This window comes from Lepidochelys olivacea (assembly GCF_965140295.1).
Source record: "Lepidochelys olivacea isolate rLepOli2 genome assembly, chromosome: 2".
NCBI lineage: Eukaryota > Metazoa > Chordata > Testudines > Cheloniidae > Lepidochelys > Lepidochelys olivacea.
Window position 1 is genome coordinate 171080036 of NC_140412.1, and position 17431 is coordinate 171097466.

General features: G+C 39.8%; 1 protein-coding gene across 1 annotated transcript; it reads left to right on the plus strand.

Moving 5' to 3' along the window:
* Positions 1-282: 282 nt before the first annotated feature.
* Positions 283-16227, plus strand: IGFBP3 (insulin like growth factor binding protein 3). Its single transcript, XM_084618557.1, has 4 exons — positions 283-889; positions 5020-5246; positions 6588-6707; positions 15466-16227. Exons 1-4 carry the CDS (start codon positions 517-519, stop codon positions 15589-15591), a joined length of 846 nt encoding a protein of 281 aa, XP_084474683.1. The 5' UTR covers positions 283-516; the 3' UTR covers positions 15592-16227.
* Positions 16228-17431: the final 1204 nt, after the last annotated feature.

Sequence of the window (17431 nt, forward strand, 5' to 3'; positions counted from 1 at the left end):
CTCCCAGCCAGACCATTTTGCTCGGTTTGGGTATTTTTTTTTAATTGTTGTTGATTTTTTTTTAATTTATTTTATTCTCAAATTTGTGTCTGCGGCAAGAAATCAGTGTCAAAGCCAAGTGACCTGGGCGCTATTGAAGGGGAGGAAGCAACAAGCCGTCTTGGGCGCTAGCTGCTCTTCCTTCTCGTCTTCCTGCAGGGGTGGAGGGCGGGGGGTCCCGGCTGCAGGCAGGGGGTGACTGTAGCTTTAGCCTGCTGGGCTCGCCTCCTCTGGTAGGGGGGCGAGCGGCTGGGGCTTGAGCCTCCGGGGCAGGGGTCTGTCCTGGTCTCTTCTCTCTCCTGTGTTGGGGGGCGAGTGCCTGTGACTCCCCTCTCCTGTGGTGGGGGGGGGCGGCTCTGCCCCGGGCTAGGTGCGTGTGTGGCTGCGGCTCTGTCCCTCTCCTGCTCTCTCTGCTGCTGCTCGTCCCCTCTCCAGCCCCCCCCCCTCCTCCCCCCCCCCCCCCGTGCGCTTGTTGCTATGGTGGCGCGGCTCTGCGTGCTGTGGGCAGTGGCAGCGCTGGCGCTGCTGAGCCGGCGGGCGGTGGCGGTGGGGCCGGTGGTGCGGTGCGAGCCCTGCGACGCGCGGGCGCTGGAGCAGTGCAAGCCGCTGGCGCCCGAGTGCTCCGAGCTGGTGCGGGAGCCGGGCTGCGGCTGCTGCTTGACCTGCGCCCTGCAGGAGGGGCGCCCGTGCGGGGTGTACAGCGAGCGCTGCGGGGCCGGCCTCACCTGCCAGCCGCGCCGAGGGGAGCTCAGACCCCTGCAGGCGCTGCTGGAGGGCAGGGGGCTTTGCACCAACGTGACCACGGGCAGCAAGCTGCGGACCTTCCTGCTGCAAGGACCACATGTTCCAGGTAAGGCGAGCAGAAGCTCCAGCCGTTCACTTTGTGCGTGTGCGTGTGTGTGTTGTTTAATGCAAAAAAAAAAAAAATTGCCCCTCCAAAAAAAGTTTGATGCAAATCAATCTATCAATCCGTTGCCTTTATGCAAAAAAAAAAAAAAAAGTTTAGTTTGCACATACCAAAAAACAAAACAAAAAACCACTCCCTTACTGCAAAAATGTTTCTGTGAAGCGCCATCCAAGTATTGCAGCCAACTCCTAGCGGATGGGTTCTTAAACAGAACTCCAGCCTTAGTGCGCTGTTAAGACTGACGTGGTCGTTCCTGCTCTGCAAAATAAATGGTCGTGTTTTCTGATCTCGCGGTCAAATCTAGGGCTGTGTGTGAAGTTTGGGCTCGTTTGAATGAGGAATAAGAAAAGAAAGGTTCTTTAATCTCCGCTGTTGCAGAATCCTTCCTTTCAACAGAGGTGAGGATGCTTTTTTAAAAAATATGAGACAGTCGTTCCCCCTTTGACTGAGGAGGCAGGTCTGCCAGGCTGAGATATTTAAAATGGGTGAATTGCTTGTAAAGGAGTACATAGAGAATGGGACAAATATTTTCCCAGCCTGGAAAGTTACTGATTATTTAAAACAAAGAGACTGGTAGTTTTAAAAGGGGTGAATATTGTGGGTACACTTCTGCAAATAAACGATTGGTAAAAACAAACCTTTCCCCTACTCTCTTGTAAGTAAAACTATTTAGAGTGTGTTTCTTTAAGAGGGAGGGAAGGAAAGTTGGAACAACTTCTGTAAGCATCCACATTTTGCAATTTTCAGAAACAAGGGAAGTTGGGATTCAGATCAGGAAAGCACAATTAATATTTGCACAAATTTCATTAGAGAGTTTACTAACCAATATCGATGATGTAACATCTACTTTATAAGACAGCGTGATAAAAGGTTTGAAAGCAGCGTGGAGTTTTTCTTCTGGGTTGCAGGCACTCTTTGGCTGGCCTCTCCTTAGCTGTGTGAGGGGAAGTGGCCACCAGTGTGCTCTTAACTGGCTGCTGCAGGAGCACAAAATACTTTATTATTATTTTTGTGCTGCTCACAAGCAGTGACAATTTGAAAGAGGGAGAGTTCAGAACATGCTGAGTGAAGATTTAAACCTCATTGAAACACATGGCAACATCCTTCATCATAAGAGCTTGATGCTGTTAACTCTACCTTGAAAGGAATCCTGGATGAGGGGGTATCCATCCAAATGCGTGGAAATTGGAAACGGCTAATTATCAGTTGTTATTATTATTATTATTTATTATGTAACTGTAAATATTAGAGGAAGGGAAGGGGTAGATGGCTCTGGACTTTCACTTCTGTTTTGGATCTCTTACTAACTTCATCCATAAATAGTTTAAATACTAAAGCCCTATGCTTGCACTCCTTATTCAGACATAAAGCCTGTTGAAGTCAGTGGGAACTTCGCCCCTGTGTATAAAGTGAAAAGTAGGCCCCTTCCTGGGGAATACAAGTTGAGTGCTTAGTTTTCAAGAGGGAAGAAATCTGCTGAACCAATGCTATGCATAGTGCCTGCCTCTTTCAGGGACTACTAGAGTTTCAATCCTAAATCCAAATTCCCAGTACAGATTCTAGCATACAGCAAACTCTCATAATAGGATCAAATCTGTTCCCACACATACAGATAAGTAGAATACCATGTAAAATTGTTTTTGTCATTGTTACATTACAGCAAGTGCTAAAAAAAGTTTTATATGGATTTATATTTTAAAATGTCATTTTAATGCCAGATTTAGAAGGCCATTAACTTCTAGTGCATACTAGATCTTTCTGGCATTGATACAGTTCACATTTTAAGGGACTATTATTATTAATAAAAGAAAAAAACAACTCTCCCTGTGCTTTTTTCATGATGGTTTTGAATGTGCTAGGAATGGGTATGTAACTAACATGACAACAGCTCTATAGAATAAACTGGTGCAATACAGTATGTCTTGACATTATAAAAAAATTGTAGTCATAACTCATAAATCTGATTTGAGAACTGCTTAAGAACAGATTGCCATGATTAATTATATAAACTGTGAAGTGGCCACCGTAATCTGTTGGTTACATAATGCTTGTTAAAATACTTTCTAAATCTATATGTACATGGTGAATAAAGTGGAATGGCTGCAAAATACTATTGGGGAAATAATTTAGATTTAGGAGAGCTAGATTATTATGTTCTATTGTATCAACGCTTCCAAACATCATTGAGAATGAGAAAAAAAATACTACTGTAAAAAAAAAAAAAAGAAATTAAACCACAAAAAATATGTTCAAATACCGCTGAGAGTCTGAGTTAAACCCACAAAAGCCAGGAAATTCAGAGTTAAGACTTAAACTTCCTTAATCCATTTGCGCTGAGAGTTGGATTTTCCTGGTCAATTATGTCTACTGCCAGCAGTGGCTACACCAAAACCACTGGCACAAGATGTTAATTCTGATCCCTCCTCCTCCTCCCTGTGCCTATGTATTGCAGGGGCCTTAGTGCCATATGTGCTAAAATTGTTGGACTCAGTGGGATATGTTAGGAAGGCTTTCAGTCTTGATGCTGAATTTCTTGGCTTTGGTGTTTTTTAGTGAGCCTTTTAGCACTATTTTAATATAGATTTTGTGCTTTAACTTTAGCATAGCATTGAAGCAACGGTATTAAAAGTAATCTGTGCCCTGCACATCAATTATCATTTTACATTCCCAATGTGATTTCCGTTCCTTTTTTAAAAAGTTCAGATGGCGTGCAGCCAAAGGGCTGAAATGCAGCAAGCAGTCTGACTTAACTGATAAAGGATATAAACTTTAAAAATGTCTCAGAGGAAATGCAGCCGTCTGCATTTACACTGGAAGGGTCCTGTAAGCTATAGTACAGTATAGACACATAATCTTAAGTACTGTATATGGAAACTTTGTGCCTGCACAGTATTCTGGGGCACTTTATTTTTGTTTACTTCTATGGAAAGTAGATAGAGAAGAAAATATTTTTAAACTCTTCTGACTCAGAGTGAAAAGCAAATAAACTGGATGTTTGTTTTTTGATACTATGGCAGAGTGGATGGCAATGTTGTGTTGGTAATCTGAAATGTGTTTAATATAAAAATAGAATCAAATTGGAAAATTCTCTATCAACTAAGTAAAATTTAACTTACCAAATTTTTGCAGTATGTGGGAGAAAATTAAGAAATAACTGTATTAAGGCCCATTAAAATTAACATGGTAGTATTATTTCTATTTAGTAATACCTCTTTGTTAATTCCCTTCCTGGAGAAGTTATAAAGGAGAGACAAAAAGAAAGGAGTACCTTAGAGACTAACAAATTTATTTGAGCATAAGCTTTCGTGAGCTACAGCTCACTTCATCAGGCATGCATCCGATGAAGTGAGCAGTAGCTCACGAAAGCTTATGCTCAAATAAATTGGTTAGTCTCTAAGGTGCCACAAGTACTCCTTTTCTTTTTGCGGATACAGACTAACACGGCTGCTACTCTGAAAGGAGAGACACTACATTACAGAATACTAACCATCATAAGACATTACAGGAATTCATTATCACTACTAAGTGATAATAAAATCAGTTGTAGGACATAAATAAATTATTTGAATTTTTTGCACGTCTTGCATTGGTAAAGTTGATAACAGATTTCTGATTCAGATCCAAACTCTGGAAATGATCAAGTCCCCGTGCAAATCTGCCCCCTTCTGGTGGGAAAAAACTTCAAATTAAGGGAAGCAATTAGCTATATACTCAGTTTAAATAGCAGTGGTTTAAAAAATCAAATTGATGGAAAGTATAAATGAAAATGTTCATACAATTAAGTAGAAAAGAAAGATGTTTAATTAGTAGCAACCAACAATGACAGTGGAATGGCAGAGTTTAAAAGAATTACTAGGAGTTTACGAGATATTTCAGTCATGAGAACATTAGAATTATTTCTGTTCAGGAAATACAGACATTGCTGCTCAGAGAACTCTATATCATTTAAGGCTCTCTGTGTTTTTTAATAAAAAAGAAAAGAAATAATAGAATCTCTTAAAATAAGCTATTGTGCTCCTAGGCTTAACTGAATAATTAACTTTGTTTCTTTGTTGAATTTATTTTATTTGAAGGAAATTCCAGTGATTCAGAAGAAGACCAGAATGCCAGTAGCATAGAGAATCAGGCCATCCCTAACTCTCACAGGGTGTCAGATTCCAAATCACATCCACATCACACCAAAATAGATATCATCAGGAAAGAACAAGCCAAAAATACACAGCGGTACAAAGTGGAATATGATTCACAAAGTACAGATACACTGAATTTCTCTTCTGAATCCAAACAAGAGACTGAATATGTAAGTATATTTATAAGTAGAAAAGATAAATACATTCTCATGCTTGCTTTTTTTTTTTTTGGCATGCTGTATTTGACAAGATAAATAGAAAACCAGATGGCGGTAATTGTTGTAGCCATTTAAGGAGTTCTGACTGTGTGATCAGTCAAACTATTGGAGATGCAAATGCAGAGGGTCAGCAGGCCAGACAGATCACATTTGGAAACCACAGAGGTCTAGTGTTTGTTTTTAATCTGATTATCAATAAGAATCCTTGGACAGTAAAAAAGATTAATCTCACCTATAGTTTTCACATATGGGTGTGAACAGAGTCAGACTAGGACTAATAACAGCTTGATTAGATTTGATTACCCACTGGCAAGAAAGAAAGGGCAATGCAAAAAAGAAAAAGGCCTTACATTCAACCCAAAGGTCTGAGTCTGTGCTCCAGGAAGCAAATTACGGAAAGTGCTCTAGCATGGAACTGAGTACCAGCTTTTGATTGATTATCAAATGTGCCTAGTGCACACAAATCTGTGTTCTAGATTTGTAGTAATTGCTCTGTCACACTGAAAATGTCTGCAGGTAATGACCATAGGGATAAGAGCTGCCACTGTTTCTTATTCCTTATTTACAGTTTATGGGCAAGATTGCAGGGCAGCCTGGGTATAGGGAAGGTGAGCAGGTTAAACTATGATTCATGTACTGCTCTTGGCAGACAATCTGGTTATCCTCATACCAGTGCCAACAGGCATGCAAAATGTTTCTTGGGTATACTTTGGCACTTCCTCAAAATATTCATGGGTGATCCAGACGTATCTTTCTTCCACAAAAAGAATGTTTCAAAACCTACAAAAAGTAGTGAGTTCCATCCATGTAGAGAGTATATGGCAGCTAAAACAAATTAGCAAGGTTAATTTTCCTGCCTGTTCAATGTATTACTGAAGTCAGGCGTTCCAGTTAAAGCACATCAGAGTCTGAGAGGTCCAGAATGTCCTTCTTCCAAAAAATAAATCTGTGTATAGCAGAATTATCATTTTAGGTAGCTGTGAGGGCTGATGAGAGATTATGGGGCACTGGCCCAGAACTAGGGCTTCTAGGGTATGGCTACACAGCAGCTGAGAGCATGCTTGTCAGCCTCAGTAGTCAGGCTTGTGCTTGCAGGATTCAAGCTAGCATGCTAAAAATTGAAGTGTGGATGTTTCTAGTCATTTCTGGTCAGATCCATCACCCTATTTTTATGGAGTTCTTTGCTGCTTAGTGCTTTTTAATATCTACAGATTTACTATTTTTAAGAATATAGGAGACAGGGTTTGAACGAGAGGATTTCATTTGTGCTTTCTAAAACATGATCATTGACAGGGTCCCTGCCGTAGAGAAATGGAAGACACGTTAAATCACCTAAAGATCCAGAATGTCTTGAGTCCAAGAGGATTCCATATTCCAAATTGTGACAAGAAAGGATTTTACAAGAAAAAGCAAGTGAGTAATATTTCTTGATCATTTCAATAAGTGTATTTCAGCTTTTCCACATCGTTATCTGTTAATACAAAGTCAAATTTAACATTACTAGTAATGTTCATGTGCATTACGTAGCACTTTACTGAAACATTAGTTTAAGCCCAGTTTCAGGACCTGATGGCATAGCACCAAGCCATGTCAGGTGTAGACAGTGTTTTTATTTGCTGTCGTTCCTGACAACAGATTAATCTGAGAAACTTCATACCCAATCACACATGGGTTGGCCAGAGCCCCGGATATCAATGCCCATCAGTTTAAAAAAAGCATTAACCCACAGTGTTAACTGTTGGAGTCACCATATGACTGTAATAGATCAGTGCTTTGAATTGTAAATAGCTGCTTGAGAGTTCCTAGAAGAACTGGATTAGGTCACATTACAAAAGGCAACTTGAGAAAGCCATATATCTGTCGTTTATACGCTGCAGAGATCACTTCCAAAATCTATGTCATGTTATAGTGAAAGTGATACACTCAGTATTTACTCTTCAGTATTGATGGTCTCTCAACCCCTTTGGTTTTCCATTTGCATTTGGTTACGTGCTTGTGACCTTTCTTGACAAATGCAAACACCGCCACAGCTATTCATGCCTTTGTTATCTCCATATTGAACTATTGCTACATGCTCTACTTAAGGGTGCCCGTGAAGGGCTCTCAAGAAACTTTGGCTAGTGGAAAATAAATATCAGGGCCCTTGCTTAGTGTTTTTCCATGTCAGAACCCATAATTCCAATGTTTAGTAGATTGCAATGGCTCTGAATTAGTTTCTTGGTGCAGTTCAAGGTGCAGTTTTAAATTTACAGAGCTTTATATCAGGGGTTCTCAAGCTTTTCAGTGGGCTGGTTCACATCTTTAAAGAGAATTTATATAGTGGGCCACCTTCCCCCTCCCTTTCATGATTACTCAGGCCCACTTCTCCCTTCACATCCCTGTGGTAACCACAGCAGTGCCTCACACTGGAAAATAATATTAGGAAAGCATTCCATGTATTTTTAGTTGTCGTCTGTTTTTTATCAGTTGGAAATGAAAGTGAAATGAGCAGCCAGCCCAACTTGGCTACCACACATCCATAGGCTTCACTTTAAGTCCTGCTGCTCTCTGTTGCTTGGATCATGGATTTCTTCAAGTATGTCTACTCTGCAAAAAAAAAAAAAAAAAAATGTGTTCTTAACTTGGTTAGCTAATCTGCATTAGCTAACTTGGGTTCAAGTAGCAGTGAAGGCACAGCAACTTGGTTTTTAATTTGGGTTAGCAGTTGAAATTCAACCCCAGGTTGCCTCAGAGGCTTTAACTCCAGCTTCTAACCTGAGTTAAAAGCCAAGTTGCCGTGACATCACTGCTGTTTTAACCCAGGTTAGCTAACATGAGTTAAGAACACACCTTTTTTCAGCACAGGGGTATCCTTCCTCTTATGTAACATCTCAACAACTGAGCTCAGCAACCTCTGCAGATTTGATGATGGGCACTCAGAGAGGGGGCTCCTGGCTCTAGAATACACTTCTTCCACTGATCTGACAGTGCCTATGTTTGTTGACCTTTAGGGCGTGCTGCATAGCTCATCTATTCACTCTAGCTTTTCCTGAGCAGCTGGTGATTTTCTCAAGCGGGGCAAGTTTCTTTTTTTGGGTTGGAGGTCTCATTTAAGCTGGTGTGAATTCTTGTTCCATGATATTTTAACTTGATGTAAATGAACGTAGGGCCATATGTAGGTTGCAGCCCTCAATCTGCATTCATTCCACAATGCCATTGATTTCAACGAAAGTTATTCAATGGACTAAGGACAGCACTGACCCTCTGAGTGGGAACCAAGATTGTGTGTGTGTTCCTATGACATAGAAGTGTTTAGCTTATTTAAAGCAATAGATATTTGAACAGAGTTCCAAGAGATATGCTTTTTGTTACATACTGTAGTCCGTGTGCTCCTTTAGCTATTAAAGAAGACCAAAGAATATGCTCTACTTTGTCCACTTGCAGAAATTGCCTGCAGTACTTTTGTCAACTTGCAGCTCAGATTGTGAGCTCTTTATGGAATGGACATTTTTTCTTCAGTGTTACTCTATGCTAGGCGCTTTCCTGGGTACTACCGTAAATAAATAATAAGATCCATAGGCACCAAAATGTTGAGGTGCATTTCTGAGCAGTGATAATTCTGCCGTTAGGGAACCTGGGCACTTCCCCACTCCAAAAAATGATATTAAAATAAGTGTACCTTGATGTCAGTTATAGTCATCATTCAAAGCTATTCATTTAATAGAATAAGATGAAGATCCTATGTAAGGGGAGCTGCTTCTGCACTCTAAATTCTGTAGTGCATGTTCCACCAGAGGCTTTAAAACTGCATCTGCTGAATTTCAGAGAGAGTTCCTGCACTACATGTAGTGGCCTATCATGGGGGCATCTGTGGCAAAGGATGTGCCTAGTCCTGCCAGATGCCATGCCACGTGCCTGTATGCCCCACTGGCTTCAATAGGAATTGAGGGAAGCTCAGCATCTTGCAGAATCAAGCCCTCAGTGAGCACAGGCAGAGTCAACACAAGCAGATATCTTACCTGAGCGCTGATCTAGTGCTAACACTTAGTACTGCTATCAAACTGTAATGCAGGCCTTAACTTTAGGGTGGGTGTCGAGGATACAGTCTGCAGCTCACAAAAATGCAAAATAATATGTTTACAGTATCGTTCTAAAATTAAATACCACAATAGGTATGAGAAATAAGTACATATATAATAGACTGCACTCACTGCCGTATGGGAAATGTAGTGATTGCACTGTTTTTTGCAGCATCATAAATCTAGATCTGATACTTTAGGAACTCAGAGAACATATCTAATCTGAATAACTTAAAGCTAGGTTATTCTGTGATTTCCTGCATTGCTGTTATTAACATCATTTAGCATTTGTAACTCCACATTATGACAGAAGAATTCAGTGTGTTATACAGTACTAGGAAATAGCAAATCATCCTAAATAATATTATTTTCACTGTCCTAGAAGGCAGACATTTTTAATAATGGAAATATCAGCTTTCTTCTGGTACCTCTAAAGTAGCTGGATATGCAGCTCAGTGCACTACGGTGGCACGCCACCTCCAAAGAACGTTGCCCAGGGAAGGTTAGCAAAAATTAGGTGTTTGCATATTTTGTAAAAGTAGTTCATTCTTTACCAAAGCAGTTTAGCTGTCATTTCAGAAGCTGTGTGGTGTAATGGTTAGATCAGTGATTTGGAATCAAAACTCCTCCAGAGTTTCTTTTTGGCTCTGCCATTGATATGGACCCTGATCCTGCAAGCTGCTCCACACAGGCAAACACTGTCATGCCTAAATGGATCCCCATTGAATTCATGGACATAAGCATTTGCTCATACAGAGCAAATTGCATGATTAGGGCCTTTTTGCTTAATGTCATATTAATACCCACCTCATAAGGTGCTGTGAGTATCAAATAAAATGTTAATAAATGCTCTGAGATCTTAAGAAAATAAAGGCACTTTATGAGTGCAACTTCTATGTTGTAGATACAGATACGGTCCAGTAGTACAGTGTATTTCAGCACAGTGCGAGGCTATGCAGTGCAGAACTAACACAAAGAAACAATATGGTTATAAATAGGGCCTTACCAATCCCCCATAAAATCTGGTCTTTTGTGTATTTTTACCCTATACTATACTCCTTTATACTATAAGGTAAAAGAATATACAAGTACACAGTGTTTCTCCAACTGGGGGTCCCAACACAAAAGGGGGTCCCAAGCCTATTGTAAAGGGGTTGCAGTATTGCCACCCTTACTTCTGCGCTGTTGCTGGTGGTGGCACTGCCTTCAGAGCTGGGTGGCCAGAGAGCAGCGGCTGCTGGCCAGGAATCTAGCTCTGAAGGCTGCACTGCTCCTGGTGGCAGTGCTATCTTCAGAGCTCGGCACCTGTCCAGCAGACGCCGTGCTTCAGCTATCCAATTCTGAAGGCAGAGCAGAAGTAAGGGTGGCAATACCTTGACCTCCCTCCCCCCAATAGCTTTGCCACCCCCTTTTGGGTCGGGAACCCCAGTTTGAGAAATGTTGGCTTAAGGGCTTTACATATTTTGCCATTTTTCAGTAAATATTCATGCTTTGTTACAACTCTGAAATTTAAGATTTAAATATCTGAAATAGTGAAATTCAGGATTTTTAAAACACTGTCTATGACTGTGAAATTTATTAAAATGGGCCATGAATTTGGTAGGGCCCTAGTTATAAAGGAGCAGCATTTGTCTACAGATAAGTGATAGGTTTGGGCTAAATCTAGTGAAGTATCATGATCATCTAAAAGAGCCATATAAAGTCTTTCATAAGAAAGTTTTCCTCTTCGTGTTCACATGAACTACCTGTTTTCCTTACTGACTAGCTCTTCAGGAACATGTTGAATGCAGTTGTTCTTCATGATTTGATTTTTGTATATCAAGTAATTGACTTTCCAAACACCCTCGGGGTAGTTTTAGTGGTTTGCTGTAAAGGAAAAGATACATCATGGAAAGCAATTTAAAGTATTTATATTTTTTTAAATATTTAATTATTATTAAATCAGGAGCATGGGGAAATTATCAAATAAATGTGGTTGCTAATATGCACTTATCATCTTGCCAAGCCATGTGATGTACAACATGAAATCAAATAGGAGAGTCAGTCGTACTGGAAGCGACATGAACAGTCCTGAAAGGAATTCTGCCCTCTCCGCTCCCTGTCCATTTAAATTAATATTTGTTATTTACTTTACTTTTCTTGGTAAACATCGGTTTAAAGGTAAAACTGGAAGTCTGGCTTTGTGGTTGTTCTAGAGTAGAGGGATCAGAGTTTGAGTCCCTAATTTAATTTTTGCTCCTCGATCCTCAGAACCTGGAAACCTGGTACAGAGTCATTGTCATCATGCCCCATGGAAGTGAGGAGCAACACTGATGAGCTCTAAAGATATCTGTGTTCAGTCCTCAAGTAAATTGTGTAAAAGAGAGGAAATGATAAAGAGGAACGTGGAGGGACCCCTCCAGAGCATAATAGGACCCCTTTGTTTCTTATATACTGCACCAGATCTGTTAGACATTGATCCCTACTTACTCATGCCTAAGTCATATACTGTGGTATATGGGTATAGTTTCATGGTGCAGGAGTATATCTGTCTCAAGCAAGCAAAGAATTTTTGATAGAATTAAGATTCTCTAAGAATTATCCCAAATCCACATAAATGGCCAGCTTTTCAGTAGATGTGAATTGACATTGCTCCATTTAAGACAAAGCTCCCCCAATCCTGGGCCAGCCAGAGGCCAAAATAACCTTTGCTGTAAATTAGAGCTTTCTAAAGGCTGCTTTCAAGTTATGCCAGTTGCAGTCCCATAGGAATGACTGTACTGACCAGGAATTAAGTGGCACCCCTTATGCTTTGCCATGTCCCTTCTGCATTGCTCTGTGGAGGGGACAGAGCAGGGGGCAACAGGGCTGACATCTGGCCCCTCTGTCAGAGGAAATCCTCAGCTGCCCAATTTAGGGCATTATTCCAGCTGTTTTGCACTTCTGAGGCAGCACAAAGCAGCTGGAGCTGGGCCCAGGAATCTGTCCCCACTGGTATACAAAACACAGAATAAGAGATGTCTTTTTGATATGCACTGTCTATCATTTCAGTTGATGTCAGGGCAAGAGAATGCAAAATATGGGAGTTTTAGAATAAAAACATCCCTTTTGGGCCAGATCAAACTATTATGGGAGATATGTTTGTCCCTTGCCCCAGTGCTGGGCAGTCAGTGCAAATCCTTGTTTTGAACTTGAGAGATCTGAAAAACATTTCTGTGTTGCTCTGGAGACAAAGCATTATTTTTGCTGCTTATCTCTAAGGCACACAGCAGATCTGAGACTTTTTCTCAAAACAAGAAATGAAAGGTGGCTTCTAACTGTATTTAATTCTGAAAGTCAGTGATGAGATTGTAGAAAATAAAATGACATTAAAAGTGAGACCAATTTTTTAAACTGATAATTTGGTTTACATATGTATGTCTTTGACAGTAATCAAAGTCAATTCCTTTGAACCATTGAGATTTGTGAAGAACACTTCATACAGTACCTCTGAAAGCAAAGAGGATATGTTACAGATATTAGCAGAGGTACAGTTTAGTGAACTGAATACCAGGCTGAGAGTTAGGAAATCCTAACTCTAATTCTGGGCTCGGACACTGACTGTGTGTCCTATGGAAAATCACTTAAGAATTTCTGCCTTAGTTTCCTGATCTATGAACTTGTTATAATAAAAGAGATGTTGACTGTGGATTAAATTATTTTGACGCCAAAGAGTTTTAAGGATTAAACATTACCAATTCAGTTAGGTCCTGATCTAGTGGCCATTAAAGTTAATGGAAAAATTCCCACTGACTCAATGGCCAGTGGATCAGGCCATTAATGGGCTTGTTAAACAATGTAAAAGGATAAAATCCATGTTGGTTTCGTGTTTAAGGACAACTGACTGAATGGCTAACTTGTAATTCAAACAAAGATAATCAGATAATTAGGCGAATTACTAATGCAACTCTTTTTTCGATTGGCCAGGGTTGCTTTTCCCCCTCAGAAAATAAGCATTTGTTTACTTTGGACCTGATCTTGTAGACATTCTTCTGGCATAACTGCCATTGAAGTGACTAGGATTGTTGCATGCAGTATGACTGCAAAACAAAGGTTCTGAAGAAGAGAAAGCTTTGTGTTATTTCAGCACATGACATGATATTTGGTCTTCCTGCCCAAAGATATAACAAGAATATAGACTTAGATAATCATCTTCTGGCCTTTGGAATCAATGAATCTAAACGACTGCTCAGTTTCAGTTAGAGTGAGTGCTATTAGTTCATGTACCATAATAAACATGGTAAAAGCAAACATTCCTCAGGGAGAGGAGTCTGTCCAACACAATATCCAGCTTTCTGAACCATGCAAGCTCTGAAAAGCTATGGGTGATGTTTGCTTCATGGCAGGATGATGGAATCCAAAGAAAATTTGCCAACTACGGAAACCACAAAGAGATCTCTTCCCCCAAAAGTCCATGGTGGGGAGTTGTGGAGCTGGCTAGGGGTAGGGATAAAGGAGCAAAGGAGCTCCCCACTTTCCACAGTACTCAACTATTAGGGACTGTATGTGCTGCACTGTGTGGCCTTGGATAGGTAAATTAGTGGCTCCTGGACCAATCAGCTATGCTATAAGGGTGAAATGGGCTCCTATACAGAGACCTGTGCACCATTTAAGTCCTACGTAAACCTTGTTTTGAGGACTTAATTGGTGCCTGCATAGGCCTTCTACAGACTCTTTCAACCTGGATAAATTTCATCCTCAATGAATAAAATACATGAGCTGGAAATGTACACAGGCCACCCACCTGCTTTGGAGGATGATTTCTCTTGTTCCCTCCAAAGGAGGTGGAGGTAGGCTTCTTTTTTTGTGTGTTTTTATTTTTGGTGGCAGAGGATGGGCGAGGTCTTCAGGCTACGTGGCTTCTCTGTTCTTGTTCCTAGGTGATATATCTGTTGTAGTTGTCATCTAGCAAGAGCCTGATAAATTTGTGCCACAGACTCTTTAAAATTCTTCACCTACTAAATGGTGGTTATTTTAGCTCTGATGAACATGTCTCTGCAGTAGGGCATTCAGTGAGTCTACAACCATAAAATCCCAAAGTCCAGTTGACATAGATTGTGACTCCATCCTGGGAAGGAGGTTGACTGTAGAATGCTTAATATGACATTGCATGACTATTAGAGAGGGGTGCTTCCCCTTATAATAGAAGAAAACTTTCAGTTACGGAGGTACCTTTCAGCTGGACTGGGCCCCGAGGTAGCTGAGGAATGTTATATGCAATATGTGATCAGGAACTATGTATGCTGCCTTAGATTCTCTTTGTAACTCTTAGGGTCTTTGGAAGCATCTCTTTAGTGTGCTTGGTTTTCCATCTTTCCTGTACTAAATTATTATTTCTAGAGAAAGTTTCAGCTTTTATATAGATATATAAATAATTTATAGCAAAAACATACGTACACACTATGTATTACAATTTCAGGTTGGCTTGTATTGATAACTAGTCTTGGTAGGCAAGTGCTTTCTCTAGAAATTATTTAGGTTATGGATTATGGATATTCAGGCAACCTTATTTATAGGAAATTATATATGTAAAGCTCTAATATACCTAGCAGTTGTTGAAGTGATAACTCTGTTGCAGGGTATTATATATCTGTTAATAAATGTCAACTAGAGTACTGAAATACCCCTGGCAAACAGATGTAAGCTGAGGTGTTATTGCTGCAAGTGCAGTCTCTGCCAAACATGTGCTCCCTTAGTATGGTAAGAGTAATCTGTTGAGTTTTTTCCCAAATAAAGGACCTGATCCTACAACCTTTACAGTTGCAAGTAGTGTCATTGAAGTTGATTTTGCTCAATAATGGACAACTGTGCTGTGTGATATCATGTGGAGTGGTTTATAAAGCTGCCTTTTTGTGCTTCTAAGAATAGTTTTATTGTAGGATGATTAGATCCCTAATAGTTGGCTGGCAGTAGAAGTAAAATATCATTATAATAGTTTGTGCTGGTAATTGGAATTCCATATACTCACAGCATGAGCAGTGTTGATTTGGCCATGTTATATTACTGAAGCTATCAAAGAGATTAGAATTAACTGGAACCCCTGCTGTACCCAAAAAAAAAGGCGTTAACTGAATCTTACATTCATTTTGTTTCAGTGCCGCCCATCCAAAGGCCGAAAGAGAGGCTATTGCTGGTGTGTGGATAAATATGGACAGCCACTTCCTGGATACGATGGGAAAGGAAAAGGAGATGTCCACTGCTACAACTTGGAAAGCAAATGAGGGGCAGGTGCCATCTCCTGTGGAATCTGTTTGTGGCAGTTCAACCCATCAGAGATCTTGGAGGGACTGGGGAAAAAGCATGGACTGCATTGGACTTGGAGTTACGAGTTCTGCCTCCTACTGATACTGGGGGATTCATTGACTCTATGGACTCTGCAGCTGCACCCTGTCACTGACACACTTCCTGCTTTCTATAGAACATAGGGAGCTCTGAATTCCCAATTAAATCTGCACTATTTATCCCCAGAAAGAAAAAAAGGCACTTCAGAATGGATTCAGGGAGTCTCCACTGACTTTTTAAAATAACGGCCTGTGACCAATTTGATCCCGAAAGATACTGTATTTTATTTTAAAGAATTTATAGATTGTAAGCTTGTAAAAATATTAAGAAAAACCCAAGGATTTCAAGTTTAAGCTTTTTCTATACAGGTCTGACGGGAAACTTATCTTCACGGGTAAAATGTTTTATAAAAATCTCAAAGAACTTTTTAAAGAAACGTGTTTCTAAAATAAAGACATGGCTATTTTTTTCTGTAAAGTATATTATGAATATTCTGTTAGTCTGTATTTAATATAATTGTTTTTTAATAAACTTTATTTAAATGTAACATGTGAATACCAAATGTTACACATTCATTTTGGTGTATGCTACTGAATACATGCAAGTCAAAAAACAAAGGGGATTGTAAATAGAACGACGTATATATCTTTACTTAATGGGGATGAGCCAAAATAGATTTACTGCCTGAAGAAAAAGTTTCCTAAAAAAGGCTGTTTCCCTATTTAAAGTAGCTAAAACCATCAAAATAACTTTTTAATCAATCTTTCTATTGGTTTTTCTAGTGCATTCCTCACTGTAGTACTTAGATGTTAGATGAGCAATTAATAGTGGCATTGAAATTAACGATAAACAACTCTTCTCTCCTACTCGTTTCAGCTACTCTAACACAATTTTTTCCCTTCTTCTCCTCTTTTAAAACTGTTAACACTAGATTAATTTTCTGTCTGTGGATATTCTGCCTTCCTCTTATGACATTTTTTTTAAAACACAAGCTTGTATCCATTTTTAATTGTCTTACTACAAAAACCTTAACTAAAGGCCATATTCTACCTTCATTCTACATGAGGCACTCATATTAAAGTCAGTGCCAAACATATACAGAAAAGAGGTATAGACCTAAATTTTAGGAGTCTCTGAGCTCAACTCTTCTATTGCATGGTCGTAACTTCCACTGACTTCATTGGGAGTTGTCTGCTTGCCTTTAAGAGCAGAAGAGTAACCATCCAGTTCTGAAAAATATGTCTCTCTGTCATGAATTCACTTAGATTTTCAATCTGAAGAGAGGTTTTATGTTCTGAGTTTGTGGTTCTTTCAAATATCTGGCATATGGTATCAATTGGAGTCAGATTCCCATTAAAAGTAATGGGAAAGTCTACATGAAAATCAGTTGTGGGATGTGGCCTATGGAACTGAGCATCTTTTCCGTTTTGGATAAGATTTGAAAAGTAATAATATTTTATTACAAACTGCATATAAGTAAGTGGTGTAACTCAAAAAAAATCACTGTTAATTGAATGTCCTATTGAATATTTAGCGAGTCAGGAATTACGTGATTTGTGTGACTGCAGCCACCAGCCTTGTATTTGGCTTGGATTATCTGAACAGCTTTACTTGCATCCCATGCAGTTTCTCAGTTTATAATCTAACAAAATGATCTTGCATCATCATTAAAACTGAAATCCTAACCCAAATCCTAATCCAAACTCAGGTTAGTGAAGTAGTTGTTACTCCAAAATGTGTACAGTCCTGAATATTTGAGTTTCAGACAGATTTGTGAAC

Coding starts and splice junctions, on each gene's coding strand:
- IGFBP3 (XM_084618557.1), top strand. CDS start 517: ATGGTGGCGCGGCTCTGCGTGCTGTGGGCAGTGGCAGCGCTGGCGCTG. Junction 5,247..6,587: donor CCAAACAAGAGACTGAATAT/GTAAGTATATTT, acceptor GATCATTGACAG/GGTCCCTGCCGTAGAGAAAT. Junction 6,708..15,465: donor GATTTTACAAGAAAAAGCAA/GTGAGTAATATT, acceptor ATTTTGTTTCAG/TGCCGCCCATCCAAAGGCCG.